Source organism: Ambystoma mexicanum, chromosome 1p (genome assembly GCF_040938575.1).
Source record: "Ambystoma mexicanum isolate Mex_15411 chromosome 1p, UKY_AmexF1_1, whole genome shotgun sequence".
NCBI lineage: Eukaryota > Metazoa > Chordata > Amphibia > Caudata > Ambystomatidae > Ambystoma > Ambystoma mexicanum.
Window position 1 is genome coordinate 1,060,690,228 of NC_090921.1, and position 23,868 is coordinate 1,060,714,095.

Genomic DNA, 23,868 nt, shown 5'->3' on the forward strand with positions numbered 1-23,868 from the left:
ACTCCATATGCCCCAAAAAAAATGTACACTGAAATTAGACATAAGAAAAGCCTTTTCAAATAAGGGGTAATGTTAAGTCTAACAAAAAGTAAAGTCTGCAACAGTGGGAATTACAATATTAAGATACAAACACTTGCTGTATAGCACTAAAAATGTAACCATGAAAATCGAAGTATAAACACTCAAACCACTACAAATCCAAACTTAACACTCACTTTTAGTGTTAGGCAGTTTACATCACTACAATAGCTTATTTCATTGTTTTTTCCACATGCAATGTTTAACAATTTCATTCAATGAGGACATCATCATACTGGGACTATTATTTAAAATTGATAGTTTGCACTAGTCTGCTTTGAAGTTAAGTCAATGGTGCAACTCTTACCTGTGGGTACCTGTAAAGCCCCAGAATCCTGGCAACTGGCATGGAGGCCTTGGAGGGCATGTCCCCAACAATAGCAGAAGGCATGGCTGGCTGGAAGCAGTTAAAATTTGCTGCACTTCCTGATGTCCCCGAAAGAAGCTGCATGGTGCCAAGCAGAGATCTGAGCTCATTGTAGCAGGAGTCGTAAATGTGGAACCCCAGTGTGAGGTTTGGCAAGAGCCTGGAAGAATGGTTTATTTCTGTGATGCCAAAAACCATGGCCAACAGGTAGCGGTAGTATCTGATGTGAAATCTAAAACAAGAACAAAAAAACCTATTTGCATTACATGCCTTAAATGCTACTTGTGATGTCAATAAGGTGTTGAGGAAATCATCACATGAACTCAACTAGCCATAGCAAATGGTAGGTGGAGTGCCAGGTTCAACAATGTGGAGGTTGATTGCTAAGACTTTCACCTGTAACTTAGCATTTAAATATGAACCATAGGAATATATTTATAACCCAATCACCACGTTTCCACCCTGTCGATCTGTACATTCCAATATCCAGTCCAGTGATCAGTACAAATCTCGTTATTACAAACACATTTTTGCGTTGAGACATCTGGGAGTTTAAGTAGAAGATTACATAAAGAAACATGGGCTCTCTGTGTCTCTAAATCAGCATAAGGGAAATAAGGATGTCCAAAATGGCTGACTCAAATGGCTATTAATCCAAAAATCTACCAATATTCATCAACTATGTGTGCGCGCAAGTGGAAAAGTGTAATGGCTTGTTAATGCTGGTTGGAGAATGCCAGAGGCAATAACGCGAGGATTCTGAGTAAACAGAGTTAAACTAACAAGGAAAAAAAGGATCCAATGAGGCAACATGCATATGCTGTCTCTGATTTGAATATGCAGTTGCATGTGGTTGGGGGAATCTATGTATTCCTCTGTAAGACGTAGAGAACCCGAATGCAGCCATTCCCGAGGAAAGAGTAGCCAAATGTAGGAAGGGGAGAATCGACCCTGCCATGTGAGAAAAGCAAAGAGAACATCTATTCCACAAATTCACACAAACCTAAATCTAAATACACTCAAACATGTTGCCTGTCAAATAAGGATTTCAACTTAATTGTACCTAAAAGTCTTCTAAACTATTCATACAAAATGTTAAATATGTTAACACAAAGTGTCTCTTTTGTAATTATCTTACATTGATGGCAAAATGTGATCTGAACTTGAAATAATGAAGCCATCATAAAATATAATGATGCTTTCTAAAAAATCTAAAATTATCAGTATCCATTTTTTAAGTGACGATGTTTAAATGGATTAACTAGTAAATGTGAAAGCCGGTTCTCTCTTTTTTAATTTACTGTGATCCATTTGGGTTTTTTCAATAGAGGCTGGATTTATTTTTATACAGTTTTTTAGAACATATAGCTGAAGAGTTGCAGTTAAAATTTCTATATTTCAAATTAGCCTCTATTGCACACCCAACATAGACAAAAGAGATGAGATGGCAAAACATGCCTGCTTCACTTACATTGATAAGCTGTTTCATCAACTTCTTAGTACACCATCACTTCTGGGAAATGCAACCACAGATAGTCTAATTCAATCTAAAACATGCCATGAACAAATATTAAAGTTGAGGTAACCAATGAGAATAGAGCAGTCCGAAAAAATATGCATTAGAACTAAGAGGAAAATAAAAGAATTCCAGAATACCCAGAAGCCAAAAACACCCTTCTGATGCTCTTAATTATTTTTAAATCAATTCAGTTCAATTGGCGAGATGTTTCTGCGGAACTGGTTTCGACAGCAGAAACAGCTCAGAGAATTATGAAAAAATATGCACAGGAATTCATGAGATTAACAAAGAAATTGATGGACAAACCTACACTACCAGAAGCTAAACAATTAATTGATTCCGCAGAAAAGTATCAGAAATATTTATTTCTGAGATGATAAATGAGAACATGTAAAAAACTGAAAGGGAAATCAAAATGAATAAATGGAAAGGGTGTGCCCATGCCTCACAAATAACTATTACAGTGATCAAGGACAGCAATCATAAAAAATCCAAAGTAAATTGTGTAAACTACAAAGGCAGGTTCACACTTTTTCAAACACATCAGGCAGTAGTGGTTCAAGTATTAAGGACAAAGGTAATGTTGCAGGTCCATTAGGTAAGGTGGAAACAGGAGCATGGACACCAACTGTTGAACAGTATTCTTTTCTCTGAAGTGGAGCAGTGGTATAACATATTTCTACTGGTTCCATGTCATTTCAATGAAATAAATTACTTGGATTCAATTTACTCGTTGAAATTACATCGGAAAAACACTTCAAACTGTTTTTGAGGGGGTTTCCCTCATCCCATTTACCCCCACTGCCACCCCCACCCAATTTCTACCACCCTTTTACCCCTTACCCCCGAAACATATGTACATTTTGAAGTGTTTTCAAAGTAATTTCCACAAACTAAATTACATCAAAGTAATTTGCTTTGTGGAAACCATGAGATACCGTTTTTACCACTATCTACCAACTAAACAAATACAAACACGACAAGAAAATGGGAGACATGAACACATGTTTTAAAAGAGATTACATTTAATTTATCTACGAAACACTTGTCAGTGGACATAATAAACATGTTTAGCAAAGTCTGTAATTTGTCCCTACATAGGACACATATTTCTCAAAAACGACATAATGAAATCAGCCTATTCCTCTGGAAAACCCAACTCGATTTTTATTTCAATCAACACAACAAGTATAAAATGTGAGGAAACACGAGCTTGAAAAGACCTTCCAATTGTTCTTCACCTGCCTAGGCAACCAGTGCAGAAATGATTACTTTTGAAAACTTTAATTGGGGATAGTTTGATAAAGTGGACCACCTCATGATGCATGTAACATACAAACTTTCTGAATCAGAAAGTAAGACATTCGCAAACTTGAGAACAGATGAATTAACCATTATAAACCAGCCGATGAATGTATAAATGTGGTGCCATTGTTATGATGCATAAGCAGATTATGACACATAATATGACTGACAACTTAGTAATGATACATTCTAAGGACCCCTTAACATTGATGCAACTATAGATTTGGAAAAAATATTCAAGAAGTGATATATGGTGCCAGAGAGTGAATACCTACTGAATGAGGTACACATATGGGAATCAAAATATGCACGGGGTATTTCAAAGACCTGGGTTTTCTTCAATATAATATGATGCAGAAATGATTGGTGCTGTGATTTTCAACAACTTTATTGTCTAACACAATTTCTGTTCTACGACTATGGCCCTCATTACGGGTCTGGTGGTAACCGTGCCGGTAAAATCAGCAGGTAGCCGCCAGACCCGTAATGATTTACTGCTGAGTTGCCGGAAACAGCAGGCAATTACAACCCTGGCGTTCCGGTAAGTCAGGCGCCGGTAAAATGTTGATTCCCATTCCCATAGAGTCCCCCAGGAATCTAGGGGAGTGGGGACCACGGAAGCACCGGCACCATTAATAGCGGTGCCGGTGCTTCCGTGAAAGTCTGCGGGCGGGTGCCGTTCCCGTGGTGGTACGGCACCGCCCGCAGACTCGTCGTTTGCTAGTCCAGAAACAACAGTGCTGGTAAGCTTACCGGCACTGTTGTTTTCGGACCGGCAAACTTGTAATGAGGACCTATATCTATATAAATGCAGAAACACAGTAGATCAAGTCCCATCACATTTCATACTTGAATGCATTAGAATCGCACTAACAGAGAATTATTTTCCATTTGAAGGTGCGTTTTATAACCAGCCGGTCGATAGCACAGCGAGTAGAGCACTTGCTTTGACATCTGTGCAGAGCTCCCTGATGCAGGCTCGAATCCCGGCAGGGCCAAACTCAGCCTTTCATCCTTCTGAGGTCAATAAATTAGCACCACACACCATGGGTAATAAGCAGCGCTCAGATGCCTGAGGGTTTGTAACGCTTTATAAATGCTAAATTATTTATTTATTATTATTAATTATTTAAAAACACAGCACAAGTATGGGTGCAACAATATACAGTGACCAGAATCCATTCAGAATCCATTCAGCAACAACACGTGTTGCTGGCATCAGTATATTGACAATGTGTTCATGGTATGGCAAGGTCCGTAAACACGTTTAACACCATTCATCACATGGTTGAACAGAGACAACCAATATATCGAATTCACGGTGTCACATGATCACACTTCCATAGCTTTTCTGGATTTAAAAATCTTAAAGTCAGCTCAAGGCACTCTGGAAACTACATTATTTAGAAAATGCACTCCTCTGTTATCATATGGGAGTTTCGCATCCATTAAGTGTGAAGGAAAACTTACCCTGCGGTCAGTTCTTAAGGATTCAGAGGAATTGTACGACCATGACAGACTTTGATCTGTGCAGTAGGGATCTCACTAGTAGATTAAAACATTGTGGTTATCCAAGTGAAGTGATCCGTAAAGCCAGAAAAAGAGCACGAACATCACCAGAGAAAAATGCCTTACCAAATAAGAAAGAACAATTGCAGATAAAATCACATGTGTAACCACTTTTAGTCCATTCAGTAACAATCTCAGGAGGACTATACTTCATAATTGAAAACCTCTGACTTTAATGCAGAGAACCCTAGATTTGCGTACAAGTGACAAAGCAATCTTAAAAACACACTGGGCCATACATATGAACAGCCCAGGCTACAAGTGCCTATTCAACCCACACTATGGGCTCGTCCATCAGTCATTGGTCATTACGATGTTGTTGATGTTCAGTGTGCACCTTGACAAAAGACTTGAAGTACATTGACCTAACGGTCTTAATTGGAAGTTGCAATCCCTTATCAATTGCAAGACACAATGGGCTATTTATGCAATAAAATGTCCTTGCCGATTTATTTGTTAGGGAAGACCAAGTGCAAAATTAGGCAGAGGATTTGCGAACACCGATCCTGCCTTAAGAATAAAGTTTCAGAAAAACCCTGGTAGTACATTTTTTGGAAAAGAATCATAAACCCTGAGAGATGTTTAGGTTCATTATCCAAACCATAAAAGAACCCCTGCGAGGAGGAGACCGTGATCTGTTACTCAGAAAAGCAGGACAGAAAATGGATTTACAGATTGGATTCTGTGAATAAAGGCATGAACACAATTAGCGAATGGGGGCCATTACAGCCCAAATAATCTGTATTACCATGCATTGGTTGAAAAATATTTGCTCAGAGGTGAGTTAGACATCTTTAAATATTTGGTGCAAGAATTCCCCTTTCTGAAATAGTTGATGCTTGGTTTCCCTCTTTGAACTGATGTGCCATTAGAAATGCCTCGACATGGGCCATAGCTTATCAAATGTAAGTCTAGCAATATTGAAGTGTAATTTATATATAAACCCATATGAAAGACGGTCACTAATATTATTTTTGAACTCCACCTAGTATCAATTTATCTTGTATATCCTCATAAACAAAGGGAGGCATTCAAACAGTGTGGAACAACGGAGTAGACAAACATTCCAAAAATGGCGTCCTTATTCTTCCATTAACTTAGGACCTCCTTTTCGAGTTGTAGAAAAACACACAACAGCATATAACAGTTCTCTCTTGGCCTCTAAACCAGACTTACCTATTGCTGACGCCTACGTCAATGCCACGTCCAGGCAGACTATCACTGGCATCTTCTTTGTTGTCCTGTCCCTGACCTTTAGAATCCCCACATGGTCTCTACCCACTCACCTTTCTCCTCTTCACCCGTTAATGGTGGCACTATATGGGAAATACTCTTGGCATATTTCTCATCCTCTAGCTGCATCATTAATGTCTATCGCAATGCCACTATTATGGCTCAAGGTTCTCAAACTACTCTTCACCTTCTTGACTGGTGCCTGCCATCTCTCATTAGCTTCCTCCCTTCTCCTGCTACTCCTCTTTCCTCCTCTCTAACCTCTCCATCACCACCACCATCAGGGGTACCATGCCCATGTACCCCTCCTTTGAAAACTTTCAAAGGTGATAGTCAGCTTCACCTAGCTACTCTGAACACTCATTCTGCTGTCAAACAGTCCTCTGACATCTTTCTCCTTCTTGAATACCTTGGCCTCAATGTCCTCGCCGTTACCGAGATGTGGTTCAATGCCAGCTCTGTCACTGCTCATCCTGAGGGCTACAAACTCTTCTCCAAACACAGGCACAACCGGCCTGGATGTGGGGGGCCCTGATTTTCCATGAGTGGGTCCCTACTTCCACCATACCTACTCAATCCTATACCTCTGTTGAATGCCCCATCTGTAGGCTTAGAGTGTCTCTTACTCTCTCAGTCACCCTCGCTAGCATCCACAGGCGCCCTGGCCCTGTCCCTCTCTTCCTCTCTGAATGGGCCGACCTTACCTCCTCCCTCTTGACCTCTACTCCCAAACTCCTTCGCTACTTCAATATCCACCTCAACTCACCTGATTCAGCCACTTCACAGTTCAGTAACCTCTGTGACTTTCTCTCTCTTACTATTCTTCCTTCCGGTCTGACCCACCTAGCCAGACACACTCTGGATGCCTTAATATCCAGTGACATCCCTATCTCTAACCTTTTTACCACCCCCCTCTCCTGGTCCGACCACTCCCTCCTCTCTTCCCACTTGCAGCCCCTAATCCCTCTGTACAAGCCGCCTCCCACACTGCCAGCCTCCTTCACCATCATTTGACCGATGAAGCATGTGGCAGTCGGATGGTATGACTTTGATCTAGCCTCTCTGAAACTTATGTGTGTTAGGGAGAATTCTCCAGAATGGCTAATTTCCCTTACCTACTGAGTCCCTCAGCAGCTTTGCTGGATTTCTAGGATTTATTTTTTTCACCTGGTAATAGTGTGAGCCTTTTTTCCCACTCTTACATGTGTTTTGCTGTGTGTGTTTAACATTTTTTGTGTTCATGGACTGTGGAGCCTCACCTACTCCACAGGCATCATCTTCTTTACTGTGTGTCACACAGCACATTTTAGTGCAGTGATGCAGTGACGCAGGGTTGTCTTTTTAGACTTCCCAACTCAGACTCCATTTTCTGGGACTGACTACTGTCTCCCAGCACATGTAAAGTTGCCATTGACTTTATTAGTCTTTTTAAATTCACAGACCCAGTACAAACTATCTTACATAGAGTTCTGGAAAGGGTTAATAGTTATCCCTTTTTGTCTGTTTCCAGTGGAACATTATTTCGTTCCCCTTTCTTTAAGATTTGGCTGGTGGCAGTGGCATTTACCCTATTTTTCCTACCACGGTCTATTTAAATAGCCTTGGTACTGTTTTAGGCTAAGTCAGTAGCCTCGAACTTAAACCCGCTGACCTCATTTACTTTTATTTGGTTGCGGCTGGGTTTATTCGCCATTTCTTTTTGTAAAAGTCTTTCTCATGTTTTACTCTGCGCGCCAAACCAGGTTTGGTTCCTTTGTTCACCGTCCTTTGGCGGGCTTCTTCACAGAATCCCTCCTTCGGCACCTGAATGTCTGAAGGAGGGGTGTGAGACTCCCTGCACAGGGTCTCCTTGGAGACCCATGTCGCACTCTGTATGATTGGCTGTGGTGACTGTCCCGCCGGGACAGCCACCCTGCTGTGTGACTGACAGCCAGGCTGCGTGAATGGGGGAAAACTGCATAAAAAGCAGGTCTCTGGGACTGAGAAGCCAGAGTCGCCACTGGATCGAGAGAACCGAAGAGAAGCTGACAGAAGAGGACCTCTACAACGACTCAACCTCCCGGTTAAGCCCTGCTGCAGGTCCGAATATCCAAACTTCGATGACAGGGAAGATCTGCAAGGAATCTTCTCCCCTTGAGCTGGTGGGAACAACCAAACTACAAGCAATGCCTCCCTCCTCTGGTCGAATTTTCTGTGCACAGCTACAGTGAACTGGATAGCCAGGAGGACCGGACCCTGCTTGGGTTTTAAGGAGCGCACCTTTTAATCGTTTCTTTGCTTTGCTGTTGCTTTCTTCCCTGGGCAGTGCAGGACCCTCCAGTCTTCCTAATTCATGTCAGTCTGACAGTCGCTTCAGGAACCATGAGCCTGCAGGACCTGCCAGGAATGTCTGCCTCAGCTACAGTCTTCTTCTTCATTTAAGGTACTGTTCAAACCCGGTTGTTCGTTCCGTCCGACGGCGGGGAAAGTGTTTGAAACCTTTTGCCAATCCGAGGTCTTGTCCTTCTCTATTCTTTAAAGTAACTTTTTGTCTGACCAACTTCATTCTGAACTCTTGGCAAAGACTTAACTGCGAACTACCCTGAACTGTGTGATCCTCTGAAAAGACTTTTGTCCATTTACTTTGGCCCAGGCCTCTTGATTTGATTTCCTCACTGTAGTTACTTTTTCTAGATTGCCCTGCTTACTTAATTGTTGGTGCTGCTCAACTTTTGTCTAACCTTGTCTTTCCCTCCCTTTTAAATTGCTGGAGTGCCATTTTGCTCACACTTCATTTTGAGCTTAACTTGTTCAGAATCTATTGGGTAGGGTGTAGTATATTAAGAATGTGATTTTTCTACTGCTTTACTTTGGTGAATTGTTTTACATCTGATGTGTAAATAAATGTATATTCTTTTACTCAAAAACCTTGAGTCAGTGGCCCTCATTCCGAATTGGGTGCAAAGGGATTACCGGCACCGGTAAGGGCACCGGTGCCGGTGAACCCTTTGCACCCTATGCCGAGGTCCCTTAGCGGGTCCCTCCTTAAACGCCTGGTCTGACCAGGCGTTATGGACGGGACCCGCTAAGGGGCTTCAGAGATAATAACGGTACCACAAATTGCGGTACCGTTATTAGCTACTTCCCCATTACCATTGAGCCCTATGGGGGCTCAAATGGGAATGGGGAATGGATTTTTAAATTGGGAATTAACCGGTCTCGCAAAGGTCGGACTACACCGGTAAGTCCCCATTCAACCAAGTCGGAGTCGGTACCGGTATGGGAGGTAGTCATAGCGCAAATAGCGCCATGACTACCTCCATACTCGGAATGAGGACCAGTGTTTGTTTGAACCATAGTAACTGCTGTCCTTTGTGCAACTATTAGTACTGCTCACTTTACTCTTGAGATAAGTCTGGCTGCTCAGCCATCGCCACCACTTTACTGTGTAGTACAGGCTTGTACCAAAGGTGAATTTGTACTGTCACTTGTAGTCTTAATTGTGTGTGGTGTTCCCAAAGGGTACTGCATATGATTCTGCCTAACAATGATGTACAGCGGTGAGGATCAAGTATAGTAATTACACTTAGAGTGCTGCTATTACCTTGGATCAACTAACCACAAGGCTAAACATCACTAAAAAGCAATATTAATCATGCCTGATATGGAAAGATATGGAAAGCTACAGTCAGGAGACCTTCCTTGGTTACTGTCATGGTTCGCCGGCCGTGGAAGCTATGGGGAAGGTGGAGGACATGGAGAAAGGACTAATGCTGCCTTCCGTAAACGCTATGTGCGTTCTAGTCTTCCCAGCCTTAAATACCCGGAAGTCGCTAACGCGCTTGCGTTGCAACTTCCAGTGTTTCGGGAAGCGACTTCCAATGCTCCGGTTTGTTGTTCCTGCTCTACGCTCTCTGGCGGATTATTCTCTTGTCCTTTCCCGCTTCTGCTCTGCTTTGCCAACTCCCCTCCTCCCGTTTCCTTCCCTTTTGTCCCTCGCAGCGCTCCTTCGGCTGTGTGCTCTCTCCTTCCTGCATTGCTCCTTTCACTGCTTTGTGCGCGGAGTTCTACAGCCTCAGTCTTCTGCCTGTTCTCGAACGGGTTACCCTTCTATGCTGCCTTGGCCTTACCTTCATACTCACCGGATTTCATTGCTGCTATTAAGATCAGTATCTGGACATGCTCATTGGAATTACTGCATCTCCAAGCTCACAGCATTGCATGCTGGGATTCAAAGTCCTCATCCGGATCATCTCTTTGACAACTTGCCAGGGTTTTTTAGCAAGGCTTTTCCCTGGTTTGGGGTGTGCTCCCTGGGGTCCCAGCTGACAGGCAAATAGCCTTATTGGCAAAGTGGCCTCCGGTGGAGCTTATCCTCAGCTCTCCAAACAGAAGGGAAAGATAGAAAGGAAGAAGCCCAGCAATTCTTGGAGACAGAAGAAAGGAGATTTCATCGGACGACTCCTCGGACTTCCAGGCAGACTCAGGTGAGGAGAGGGTTGGGGAACTAAACACTACTGTGCAAACAGAATCTGGGAGATTGCAACGCCAAAAAGAAATGGCCACCTTGGAACAATACCAAGAAATGGTAAACGCCATACAGGCTTTAACAGTTGAGGTTCAGTCACTAAGAGCTGATAATACTGCTCTAAGGCAACAGGTCCAACAGGTTGGACAACAGGCTCCGCAGCGGGATGACATCCGAGGGGAATTACCACCCATCTCACCGTCATGTTGAAAATACGATGGTAATCCGAAGAAGATGAAAGAATTCCTGGATGCCTGTACGTTACATTTTACCTTTCGTCCCAAAACCTATGACTTGGACAGAACTAAGGTGGGGTTCTTGATTTCCAACTTAATTGGAAACGCTCTGGCATGGGCCACCCCTCTGGTGACGAGTTCTGACCCAGTCTTCACCAATTATGTTACCTTTGTTCAAAGATTCCGGGAAAGGTTTGAAAGACCAGACGTTTTGTATTCCACCTATGAGAATCAGCTAGACATCCGTCAAGGTTCATTAGACGTCCAGACATACGTCACAGGGTTCCAAAGAATAGCCTCAGAAGCAGGATGGCCCGAGACTGCTCAACAGGCCATATTCCGAAGAGGGCTCCATGAATATATTAAAGATGAACTGGCGAGAGTAGCCAGACCAACTTCCTTCCAAGACTTGGTATCCTTGGTTCTACAAATAGAGTTCCGCAGGGCTGAAAGGAAGGCGGAAAAGAAGAAACCACGCACCTACATACCAGTTCCAAACCCTCCCTCAGTACCTGAAAGAGAACAAGTGGAAAAACCAATGCAAATAGGAACAGCCAGAGGTCCTCTCTCAACCAGTGAAGGCAAGAGACGGAAGGACCTTGGTCTATGTATGTATTGTGGTTCGAACATCCATCTGCTACGTGACTGTCCTGAAGTCCCTCCCAGAAGACAGGGAAACGAAAGACCCCAACCTTAAACAGGGTAAGGGAAGGGGTGAGCATCGTAAATCCCTGTCGCCTAGCACAGCCTTCAGTTCTAGACAATTGCAGTTTAATGGTGATCAAGATCCAGATGGAATGGAATTGTGGAAATTCAGTGGAGTGTCTAGCCATGTTGGATTGTGGAGCAGCTGGCAATTTCGTGGATGACAAGTGGGCCAGAGAACAACAAATTCCTAGACGCCCTAAAATACGATCTATACCGGTGGAAGGGGTAGATAGAACACCACTGACTTCAGGTCCCATTAGCCATGAAACACAGGAAGTAAGGACCAAGATGGCTAACCACCAGGAATACCTCACCTTTGATCTTACCAGGGCGGTGCATTTTCCAGTGATATTGGGAATACCCTGGCTAAGAAAGCACAATCCCAACATTGATTGGAGTATGAACACAGTAGACTTCAGATCTCAGTTTTGCAGTCAGCTCTGTTTGGTCCTAGAGATTTCACCAGTTGTACAGGTAACACTGCATCCTTCACGCAGTGTCAACATGGTACCTGTTCCATATCAAGAGTTCATGGGTGTGTTCACGGACACCCAACCTCATAATTTTCCGCCCCATCGCAAAGAAGATTGTAGGATAGACCTGATCCCTGATGCTGTTATCCCATTTGGAAGAATGTTTCCGTTGTCTCTACCCCAAAAGGAGGCCCTGAGGGAGTACCTCGCCATCAACCTAGAGAACGGTCTCATTAGGGAATCCTCTTCGTCAGCAGGGGCCCCCCTCTTTTTCATTTCTAAGAAAGGAACAACTGAACTACGACCCTGTATTGATTACAGAAGCCTAAACAGTCTAACAGTATGGGACAGATGTCCAATGCCATTGATGAAGGACATTATCAAAGCTGTCCAGGGGGCCCGAGTTTTCATTAAACTGGACCTGAGAGGGGCCTATCACCTCCTAAGAATACGCAAAGGGGACGAGTGGAAAACAGCGTTCCGAACCCCCCTGGGACATTACGAATACAGAGTTATGCCTTTTGGATTAGTCAATGCACCTGCACAGTTTCAATGATTTATGGACAATGTTTTTGCGGGCATGCTTCTCTCATCAGTCATGGTTTACTTGGACGACATCCTCATATATTCTACCACTTTAGCCGAACATCGCGTTCAGGTCACGGAAGTCTTACATCGACTGAGAACAAACAGTCTGTTAGCCAAACCTGAAAGAATGCGTCTTTGAAGCATCCACGGTACCCTACCTGGGGTTTATTCTATCCGCTGATAAGATACGGAAGGATCCCACCAAGACGGATGCGATCACCAATTGGCCTGTACTCTCCACCATCAAGGATATAAAGAGGTTTTTAGGGCTCTCAAATTTCTATTGGAGATTCATCCCTAACTTCTCCAACATTATTCTACCCATCACCAACCTACTTAAGAAAGGAGTGAAGTTTGTTTGGGATTCCAGCACGGAACAAGCCTTCCAACAATTAAAGAAGTCTTTTGTAACAGCACCTGTCCTTAGACAACCGGACCAATCACAGCCGTTTATAGTGGAAACAGATGCCTCCTATGGAGCCATTGGTGCAGCACTGTTACAGAAAGAGGAAGACGACTTGGAACATCCGGTAGCCTATTACTGCCGAACATTAAGTCTGAGCGAACGGAATTATTCTGTGTTAGAAAAATAACTTTTGCCCGTCCGACAAGCCTGTGAAGAATGGAGGCATCTTGTCCAGGGATCCATCGTCCCTTTCCTAGTCCGCACAGATCATCAAAATCTCAAAGTGCTGCAAAAGATGGAGTGTCACAACTCAAGGCATGCCCGATGGGTTTATTTCTTCTCAGAATTTGACTTCATGATCACATACCTGATCACATACCTACCCGGAAAGGACAACACTCTGGCCGATGTCCTTTCCCGAAGTTTGGGCGAAGAATCAGGAGGATACCAAGAACATGAACTCATGTTGGCAGGAAAGAGATTCATCAACACTATAAACACATTTCTCCAACAGGTACAGGCAGTACAGCAGAAGAACGGAAATGCCAGAACCGACTTGAACAAGAAAGGTGGTCTTCTCTTCAAGAATGACGCCTTGTTTATACCTACCTGAACATTACAAACACAGGTTATGTCCTGGTGCCATGATATCCCTTCAGCAGGTCATAAGGGTCAGAGGGCCACGATAGAACTAACATCTCGTCAATTTTGGTGGCCTTCTCTGGTCAAGGATGTAAAAGAATACGTGGCTGCCTGTCCAGTATGTGCTCAAAATAAATACTCCTACCACAAACCCTTAGGTTTGTTGCAACAAGAAACACTTCTGCATGGTCTTTGGCAGCACATATCCACAGATTTTATTGTGGACTTGCCGGTTTCTTGTGAACACACCGCCATAATGATCACAGTCAACTCTTTCAGTAAACTGACTAATTTCTCTCCTCTAAAAGGACTCCGTACGGCCAGTGTTACAGCAGAGGTCTTCTTGAGAGATGTGGTTAGGCTTCATGGACTCCACAACAACATAGTTTCTAACAGAGGCACACAATTTACATCTAAGTTTTGGACTATTCGTTGTTAAACATTAGGAATCAGGAGATCCCTTTCTTCTGGGTTCCACCCGGAGAGCAATGGACAGACAGAGCGCTTAAACGCCACTCTGGAGCAGTATATCCGATGCTTTTGCAATCAGGAACAAAGCGACTGGTTCCATCTTCTACCCATGGCCGAATTCTCGTACAATAATACAAGACAGACTTCCATAGGTATGAGTCCATTCAAATGCACCTATGGTTACCACCCAAAGCATATTCCACTTTCCGGCTTATCTTCTACAGATATGCCTTCAGCAGATCATCTACTAGATGAATTACAAAGGCTTCACCGAGAATCACACTCTAATCTCGAGAAGGCTCGACAGGGCTGCAAGAGATGGGCAGACCAGAAACGGGGCCCTAACCCTCAGTGGGAAGTAGGAACAAGGGTTGGGCTGTCTAGGAAATTCCTACCAAAATGGGTTCATCCAGGGAAGTTTGCACCCCGGTTTCTGGGACCCTTTCGTATTTCAGCCAAGGTCAATCTGGTGGCCTATAGATTGGAACTGCCTTTAAGCCTCAAAAGGATCCATCCAGTCTTTCATACCTCACTCCTAAAATCTTATATAAAAGACCCCCATTCCCGAAAGACAAGAAAACCACCTTCAAAAACAACAGATACTCATGAGGAATATGAAGTATCCAATATTCTTGATTCCCAATACAAGAAAGGAGTGCTACAATACTTGGTCTTTTGGAAAGGATATCCAATGACAGAATGCCCTTGGGAACCTGTTATGAACATAATGGCTCCTCGTTTGCTGCATAAGTTTCACCGCCTCCATCCAGGAAAGCCGCGGGGAAGACTCCTGAGAAGGGGTCATACTGTCATGGCTCACCCGCCGTGGAAGCTATGGGGAAGGTGGAGGACATGGAGAAAGGACTAATGCTGCCTTCTGTAAACGCTATGCGTGTTCTAGTCTTACCAGCCTTAAATACCCGGAAGTCGCTAACGCGCTTGCGTTGCAACTTCCAGTGTTTCGGGAAGCAACTTGCACTCCGCTCTCCGGTGGATTATTCTCTTGTCCTTTCCCGCTTCTGCTCTGCTTTGCCAACTCCCCTCCTCCCATTTCCTTCCCTTTTGTCCCTCGCAGCGCTCCTTCGGCTGTGTGCTCTCTCCTTCCTGCCTTGCTCCTTTCACTGCTTTGTGCGCGGAGTTCTACAGCCTCAGTCTTCTGCCTGTTCTCGAACGGGTTACCCTTCTATGCTGCCTTGGCCTTACCTTCCTACTCACCGGATTTCATCGCTGCTATTAAGATCAGTATCTGGACACCCTCATTGGAATTACCGCATCTCCAAGCTCACAGCATTGCATGCTGGGATTCGAAGTCCTCATCTGGATCATCTCTTTGACAACCTGCCAGGGTTTTTTGGCAAGGCTTTTCCCTGGTTTGGGGTGGGCTCTCTGGGGTGCCCGCTGCCAGGCAAATAGCCTTATTGGCAAAGTGGCCTCCGGTGGAGCTCATCCTCAGCTCTCCAAACAGAAGGGAAATATAGAAAGGAAGAAGCCTAGCAATTCCTGGAGACAAAGAAGAAAGGAGATATCATCGGACGACTCCTTGGACTTCCATACAGACTCAGGTGAGGAGAGGGTTGGGGAACTAAACACTACTGTGCAAACAGAATCTGAGAGTTATACTGTGGATTATCTGAAACATCTGTGTAGAGATAGGAATCTATCTGTGTAAGGCAAAAAGTCAGAGTTGATTGAAAGTTTGTTAGACAAACAAAGTCTGGAGGGTGGGTCTGAAATACCTAACCCCTCAGTAAATGTGGAAAATTATGAGGATGATTAGGTGCCTGTTATTGATGAGATAGATGTGTCTCACAATGTAGACCTCACTGCTCCTTTACCTGCTCAACAACCTCAACCTTTGTCCACTGGGACCCCTACAGGTCCAACACTCAGTCCTGAATTCATTGCTCTAGAAAAGATGAAGCTTGAATTGGAATTTAAACGTTTAAATGCGCAAACTGAACAAAAGCATCAAGAACTTAAGCTCAGAGAAATGGAGATGAATCATGCCTTAGAAATGAAAAAGTTGTTTTTGGAAAATGCTTCTCTCCCAGAGTTTTCTAGTTCTTCCAGTCCTAAGAGACCCCGTATGCCTAAAGAAATTGTTGGTATCTATGAGGCTAAGCTTGATATTTTGGATTCGTTGGCAATGTTTGAATATAACCATGGGATTCAAGACATTACAGGGAATCGGTTGCTTCCTTGGCTCTTCTCTAGGCTCCCCACTGTTGCATCGGATGTTGTGATGGAGTTGGGGGAGCTGGATAGGATGGATTATGAGTGTGTGAAGCTAGCTTTAATTGCTAGATTTGGGAAGACCCCTTCCAAGTACCTTAAGAGGTTTAGGACCCTCAAAAAGCATGATGGTACCGATTGGGCTACCTGGTTATGTGAATGTTTGAAAAACTTAGATGGTTGGGTTAAGGGTTACAGAGTAAGCACTTATGAAGGTATGAGAAATCTTGTTATGTTGGAGTCAATTTATGATGCCTGCTCTCCTGAGCTCAGACAGCACTTGGCTGATTTAAAGGAGATAGATCCCAAGAAGTTAGCTAAGGCTGCTGACTTCTGGGTTGCCAACAGGGCTACACACAAGGATTCTGGGGCAACTCAGAAGAAGGATGAGGGAAAACAGCCAAAGAAAGATAACAAGGGGAATTCAACTACCTCCAATCCAAAAGAGGGCCCCAAACAAAACAATAAGGGTAAGCCACAAGGGAACCCGAATCAGGCTAGTTCACCATCTGGGCCCAAACCAGATGGCGGTCAGAACAAGCCCCCATTCATCAAAACATTTGGGAAATGTTATGTTTGTGGGTCAACTGACCATGTGAAAGGGGATCCCAGATGTAAGGGTAAACCTTCAGGGGTCCACAATGTCTTATTAGCCTTCTCCCCAGAGGAAGAGGTACCTATGGCAAGTGGAAACTTTCACCTACTGGCTGATGAACCCATGAGAGTCTCAGCTACTGTTTCTTTAGTGACCCCGGGTTTGTGGGAACAACAGAATTTAGATGTCTATAATTCGATCCCAGAGAATACTAAAGAGTATTATAAAGATAGTGTTCTTGTGAATGGCCAGGAGACCGCTGCCATCAGAGACACTGGAGCCAGCATAACTGTGGTTGATGAATCATTTGTCAAGGTGGAGGATGTCTCTAAGGCACCCAAACACCTAACCAAGTTAGCTGGAGGCCCTGTGCAAATGCTTCCCCAGTTACCAGCTCTCATCCAGTGTAATGGTATGACTGCCAAGATACCTGTTAGTGTGAAGAGTGAAGCCACTTGGAGAGTCCTGTTGGGTAATGACCTGAAAACATTTGGAGTTGTGTCTAGCACCCCCAGGCCTCCCATTAAAAGGAAACAGGAGCTCACTAGGCCTGCAAGGGAGAGGATCTTGAGAGGCTCTCCAGAGGAGTTTGTAGAGGAAACTATCACTCCCAGTCCACAGGAGTTGCTCACTGCTATTTCTGGACAGAGAGAGGCAAAGGGGAAACCCAAGACCTCAAAGAAAAAGACAGATAGCACCCCTGTGCTACCGACGAGGACATCCCCAAGGTTGTGCAAAGTCACACCTGTGACTCTTCCACCTGCTGAGGCAGAGTGTGAGGAACAACCCTGTGTTGACGATCCAGTTTCTGAAGAGGCAGAGCTGGAGGAAGACATTAGATCTAGAACCTGTTGACCATCCTAAGCTGCAGTCTTTACTGGCATAAGGTGGGCCCAACAGGACAGACTTCAGCAGAGGACAAAGAGAGTGTCCTACTCTTAAAGGTCTTTGCCTAGAGGCAGCTTCTCAGCTCGATGGGATGGGCAAGAGCCTGGGAAGCATAGGTTGCACTGGGAAGATGGTCTCTTCTACAGTGAACCGACTGAGTCTATCCCTGGGGACTGCAACAAACTTGTAGTGCCCCTAGCAAACAGACTTCAGTTCCTACAGTTGGCCCACGAGATACCTTTGGCTGGTCATTTCAGTTTCAAAAAGACCAAGGAAAGGCTCTCCTTATACTTCTACTGGGCTAAGATGGGTTCAGAAGTTGACAAATTCTTTAGGAGCTGTCACACTTGCCAAACCTCTGGCAAGAATGGAGCCAAGAATATGGCACCCCTGGTGCCTCTCCCAGTGGTGGGAGTTCCTTTTGAGAGGGTGGGCATCGACATTGTTGGTCCCCTTGACCCTCCCACATCTTCCGGGAACAGGTTTATCCTGGTCGTAGTAGACCATGCTACTAGGTACCCTGAAGCAATACCTATGAGGACTGTTATGGCTCAGGCTGTGGCTAAGGCTCTACTTGGTATTTTTACCAGAGTAGGGTTTCCTAAGGAAGTGATATCTGACAGGGGATCCAATTTTATGTCCCACTACATGTAAGCCATGTGGAAAAACTGTGGTCTCACTTATATGTTCTCTACAGCCTACCATCCACAGACAAATGGACTGGCAGAGATGTTTAATCATACAATGAAGAGCATGACAGGTGCTTTAGAGGAACCCCTTAAAAGAAAGTGGGACCTTCTACTGCCATGCCTTCTCTTTGCTTATAGAGCAGTCCCTCAGGAGGGAGTTGGAAACAGTCCCTTTGAACTTCTCTATGGCCATCCAGTCAGAGGTCCATTGGACCTGATTAAGGATGGGTTGGAGAGTGCTCCTTCCCCCAAGCCAGTCAGAGTAACTGACTATGTGATAGGTCTCCGGAGGAGAATGTCACCCATGATGGCAGAAGCTAGTGATAACTTAAAAGCAGGTCAGGCTCTGGTCAAACATTGGCATGACCAGAAGGCCAGCATGGTTGAGCTTACTCAAGACCAGCTTGTACTCGTTATGGTGCCAACAACAAGGCAGAGGGCCTTGCAGGACAAATGGATGGGACCCTTCAAGGTTGTGGGCAAACCTGGAGAGGTGAACTATTTGGTGGACTTAGGCAGACCTAAGGGGGCTCCCAGAGTCTTTCACGCCAACCGTTTGAAGGCATATATCTCGAGACCAGAAATGGGAGCTTTGCTTCTAGCTTCAGCTCAAGAGGAGGAGGAGAGTGAACCTCTACCTGACCTTCTCAGAGGCCAACCTTTAGGTGAGATCATAGAAGAAGTTAATCTCTCTTCTAATCTGACATCTGAACAGCAGGATGAGTGCACGTTTCTGTTGAATCAGTTTGCCTCCCTGTTTTCACTCTCACCAGGCTTGACCCCTTGGGGCCAGCATGATATTCTTACTGGTGACTGTTTACCTGTGAAAAGCAGTGATTACAGAATGTCAGAACATGTAAGATCCCACATAAAGGAAGAGGTCAACAAGATGCTTGATCTCGGGGTTATGGAGCCCTCTACATGTCCATGGTCTAGTCCAGTTGTTCGAGTACCAAAGGCATGATCCAAGGAGTTGATATTCTGTGTGGACTATAGAGCTCTAAATGCAGTCACTAAGACGGATGTCCATTCTTTACCAAGGACAGATGAACTGGTGGATAAACTTGGTTCAGAAAAGTACCTCGGTACATTTGACCTAACATCAGGCTATTGGCAAATAGCCCTGACAGACCATGCCAAGGAGAAAACTGCATTTTCAACCCCAGCATGCCTCTACCAGTTTAAGGTTATGCCTTTTGGATTAAAGAATGCACCTGGTACATTTCAAAGGATGGTCAATTAAGTTCTGAATGGGAGGGAGGACTTCTGCATGGCATACTTGGATGACATTGCAGTGTTCAGTCCTACTTGGAAAGAACATGTTGATCACTTAGGATATGTCTTGCAGGCTCTTGAGCAGGCCCATCTGACCATAAAGGCAAGCAAATGTCAAATTGGTCAGAGCAAAGTGGTCTACCTTGGTCATGAGGTAGGATGAGGTGAAATAAAACAATTGCCTTACAAAGTACAAGCTGTACAAAACTGGGCCACCCCTACTACTCAAACCTAAGTGAGGGCCTTCCTATGTCTCACTGGGTACATTAGAATTTAATTGAGAACTATGGGTACATAGCTTCTCCTTTGAATGTAATCTCCTCTCCAAAATTCCCTAAAAAGGTTAGATTGAATGAGGAGTGCATGCAAGCCTTTGAAAACCTGAAGAAAGCCCTTTGTAAAGCTCCAGTCCTAAGAGCTCCTGATTACTACCAACTCTTCATTGTGCAGACAGATGCATCCAATACAGGTATAGGTGCGGTCCTTAGTCAACTGGATGAGAAAGGTAGGGAGCACCCCTTTTGCTTCATCAGTGGGAAACTGAAGGAACCAGAAACAAGGTGGGCAACCATAGAGCGTGAGTGTTTTGCCATTGTGTGGTCTCTGAAGAAGTTTAGACCATACTTGTATGGATCTACTTTTGTGATTCAGACAGACCACCTACCCTTGAGATGGTTAATGCAAATGAAAGGGGAGAACCCAAAAATTCTAAGATGGTCAATCTGCCTGCAAGGGTTTGATTTCACCATTGAGAACAGGTCAGAATGTCACCACCAACATGCTGATGGTCTCTCTAGGATGTTTATAACCGACTAGAGTGTAGAGATTCATCCAGGAGTGGATTAAATCCTCCTGTCCCTTAATCTAGGGGTGGGGGCGAGTGTTAGGGAGAATGTTCCAGAATGGCTAATTTCCCTTACCTACTGAGTCCCTCAGCAGCTTTGCTGGATTTCTAGGATTTATTTTTTTCACCTGGTAAGAGTGGGAGCCTTTTTTCCCCACTCTTAAATGTGTTTTGCTGTGTGTGTTTAACACTTTTTGTGTTCATGGACTGTGGAGCCTCACCTCCTCCACAGGCATCATCTTTTTTACTGTGTGCCACACAGCACCTTTTAGTGCAGTGACGCAGGGTTGTCTTTTTAGACTTCCCAACTCAGACTCCATTTTCTGGGACTGACTACTGTCTCCCAGCACATGTAAAGTTGCCATTGACTTTATTAGTCTTTTTAAATTCACAGACCCAGTACAAACTATCTTACATAGAGTTCTGGAAAGGGTTAATAGTTATCCCCTTTTGTCTGTTTCTCGTGGAACATTTTTTCCTTCCCCTTTCTTTAAGATTTGGCTGGTGGCAGTGGTATCTACACTATTTTTCCTACTGCGGTCTATTTAAATAGCCTTGGTACTGTTTTAGGCTAAGTTAGTAGCCTCGAACTTAAACCCGCTGACCCCATTTACTTTCATTTGGTTCCGGCTGGATTCATTCGCCATTTCTTTTTGTAAAGTTCTTTCTCGTGTTTTACTCTGCGTGCGAAACCAGGTTTGGTTTCTTTGTTCGCTGTCCTTTGGCGGGCTTCTGCACAGAGGCCCTCCTTAGGCACCTGAATGTCTGAGGGGAACAGGATGTGAGATCCCTGCGACCCCTATGGCCCCCCTCCTTGGGTCCCCTACCCTCACCATCCTGCAAGGCCAAAAACCTTGGAGTTATCTTCGACTCCGCTAGCTCCTTCACCCCTCACATATTGGACCTTGCCAAGAAGGCCCACTTCAGCTTCACCTCCTTAGGGGCATTCTCCCTTTTCTCACTTTTCCCCAGAATCTCAATATCTCCAGAGCTCTTATCCTCTCTAGGCTGAACTACTGCAACAGCCTCTTCCTCAATCTCCCTATGCCCGCTTCAGCTAATCCAGAATAGGAGTGCAAGACCTATCCTTGGCCTCAAACACAGGGACTGTATCTCTCCAGCCCTAAAATCTCTACACTGACTCCCAGTGGCCGCGAAGATCAAAGTGAAGACCCTCTGCATCATCCACACGGGTTTCTGCGGCTTGGGACCACACTATCTCCAACCTTCCATCCCTAAATACTACCCAGCTAGAGCCCTCCGCTCCTCTAATTCCAACTCTCTGCTTGTCAAACACTTCTCCAAGCAGAGAATGGGGGGAAGGTCTCTCTCTTCTGTGGGTGCCTCCCTTTGGAACAGCCTCCCTGCCCCTCTCAGGCTTGAGCCGGATCTCCTTAAGTTCTGGAAACTTCTCCACCTCTTCCCCCTTTCCCTCCCCTGGTAATCACCCCACCGCCGCTGAGACTGGTGGCCTGGTCCTTCATGAATCTCACAGGTTGCCAGGCCTTTTACCAAGTTGACACCAGCATTCTTCCCCCCTCAGCACCTCCCTTGTGAACCCTTTGCCTGGCGGCTGTGCATCCCACCCTGGGATTCCTCCGCCCTAGCACTTAGCCAGTGTCCTCCTCCCCTGGCTTCCCTTGGCACTTTCCTCACAGGCTCCAACCAGCACTTGTCCATACCTTGATCCCTTCGCTATCTCCTACCACTCCTCACACTGCACTTGCATGTCCCAATGTTACAAGGCCTAGTAGGACCACAATTTTATATTTCCTGTTTTGCCACTGTTATTTACTCCCCTTGTTCCCTCCCCACTTGCCTCGTTGCACCTAGAAACACTATTATGTTGTATCGGTGACTAACAAATGCCCAAAAAATAAAAATAAAATAAATAACTGGTGCTGACACTGCCACTCTGCTCACCCGTTTCTATCAACATAGTCAGAAAAACCCAAGAGGCATGTAAGTATAGAGACTGCTTTTGAGAATACTTCAGCATTTTGTACGGCAGAGGTCTGTGAAATATAAAAAGATGGGTTATGTCAATAGCCCGACTGATTGTAATTGAAGCGCCGCATATTGTGGAACATTGCTGTTTGGCGAAAGTGAGCTGACCTTCACTACACCGGCCTCGATAAGGCTTGTGAGGTTTGAAATGAAGACTCAATGTTAGCTATAATGCCACCTCTATGCCTAATATTGGTGCTAAATCATTTTTGGGTTGAGCTATGTATCCCATGATCCAGAGGGGTATAGAAATGCTTTATAGTTTACACTAGAGGACAGAGTCCATGAGAGTGAGATACTAAACAATACAGTAGACACGATGATATATATCACGCCTTACAGAAAGCTTTATGGCTATGCATGACCAGGAGATTATGGAAATATAAGGTTAATGCATTACGAACTCATGTTTTCAGACCATCATTGGGTAGCAGTAAATAAAAAAGGTAATAACATTATCCACTGACCTGAACACTTCAGATTAGCTTGAGGGTGATAAGGTCAGTAACAATAATCACAACAATCATTGTGCATATATATATGACTGCGATGACTATTTTAGACAACAAGGTTATCTCCTTTCCTTTAAGGAGTGAGAAATCATCGCCTTTTCATTCATTCTACAAAATGAAGATGAAACCATAGATCAGCCCTAAACACGTGCCAATAGGAAAGAGGTTAGTACAGGATTACGACCATTAAAATACTTGTAGCAACAACAATAATTCCAGATATCTCTTTTTTTAATAGTCCAATTATTGTTGTTTGTTGTGCAGTTTCCTAAATGAGGAGAAGGGGGGTTTCTATATCTACATCCACACTTAAAGCAATTCTCTGTCTCGATGAAAGCCCTGCACGTGTTCTTACAAGAATCTCTTTGGACAGGCCTATCTTGCATAAGGGGCCGAAACACAGTGGGCCTCATTACGAGGTAGGAGGTAGCCCTGGTGCTATTAGCACCATGGCTACCCCCTTACCGCATTCCGGGTCCGGGTTCCCGAAATAGGGACTTACCGGGTCATTCCAACCTTGGAGGACCCGGTAAGTCCCCATTCCGGGAACCATTCCCCATTCCCATTCGAGCCCCCATAGGGCTCAATGGGAATGGGGATGGAGCTAATAACGGTACCACAATTTGCGGTACCGTTATTAGCTCTGAAGTCCCTTAACGGGTCCCTTCCATAACGCCTGGTAAAACCAGGCGTTAAGGAAGGGACCCGCTAAGGGACCTCGGAA

At 44.6% G+C, this 23,868-nt stretch overlaps 1 protein-coding gene across 1 annotated transcript in view; it reads right to left on the bottom strand.

The window, feature by feature from the left end:
- LOC138567854 (extracellular calcium-sensing receptor-like) overlaps positions 1 to 23,868 on the bottom strand; it is a 243,696-nt gene that overhangs the window by 140,142 nt on the left and 79,686 nt on the right. Inside the window, exon 2 of the mRNA XM_069646350.1 lies at positions 386 to 677. Within this exon, the coding sequence (XP_069502451.1) occupies positions 386 to 677 (292 nt within the window). The remainder of the gene's footprint in view (positions 1 to 385; positions 678 to 23,868) is intronic.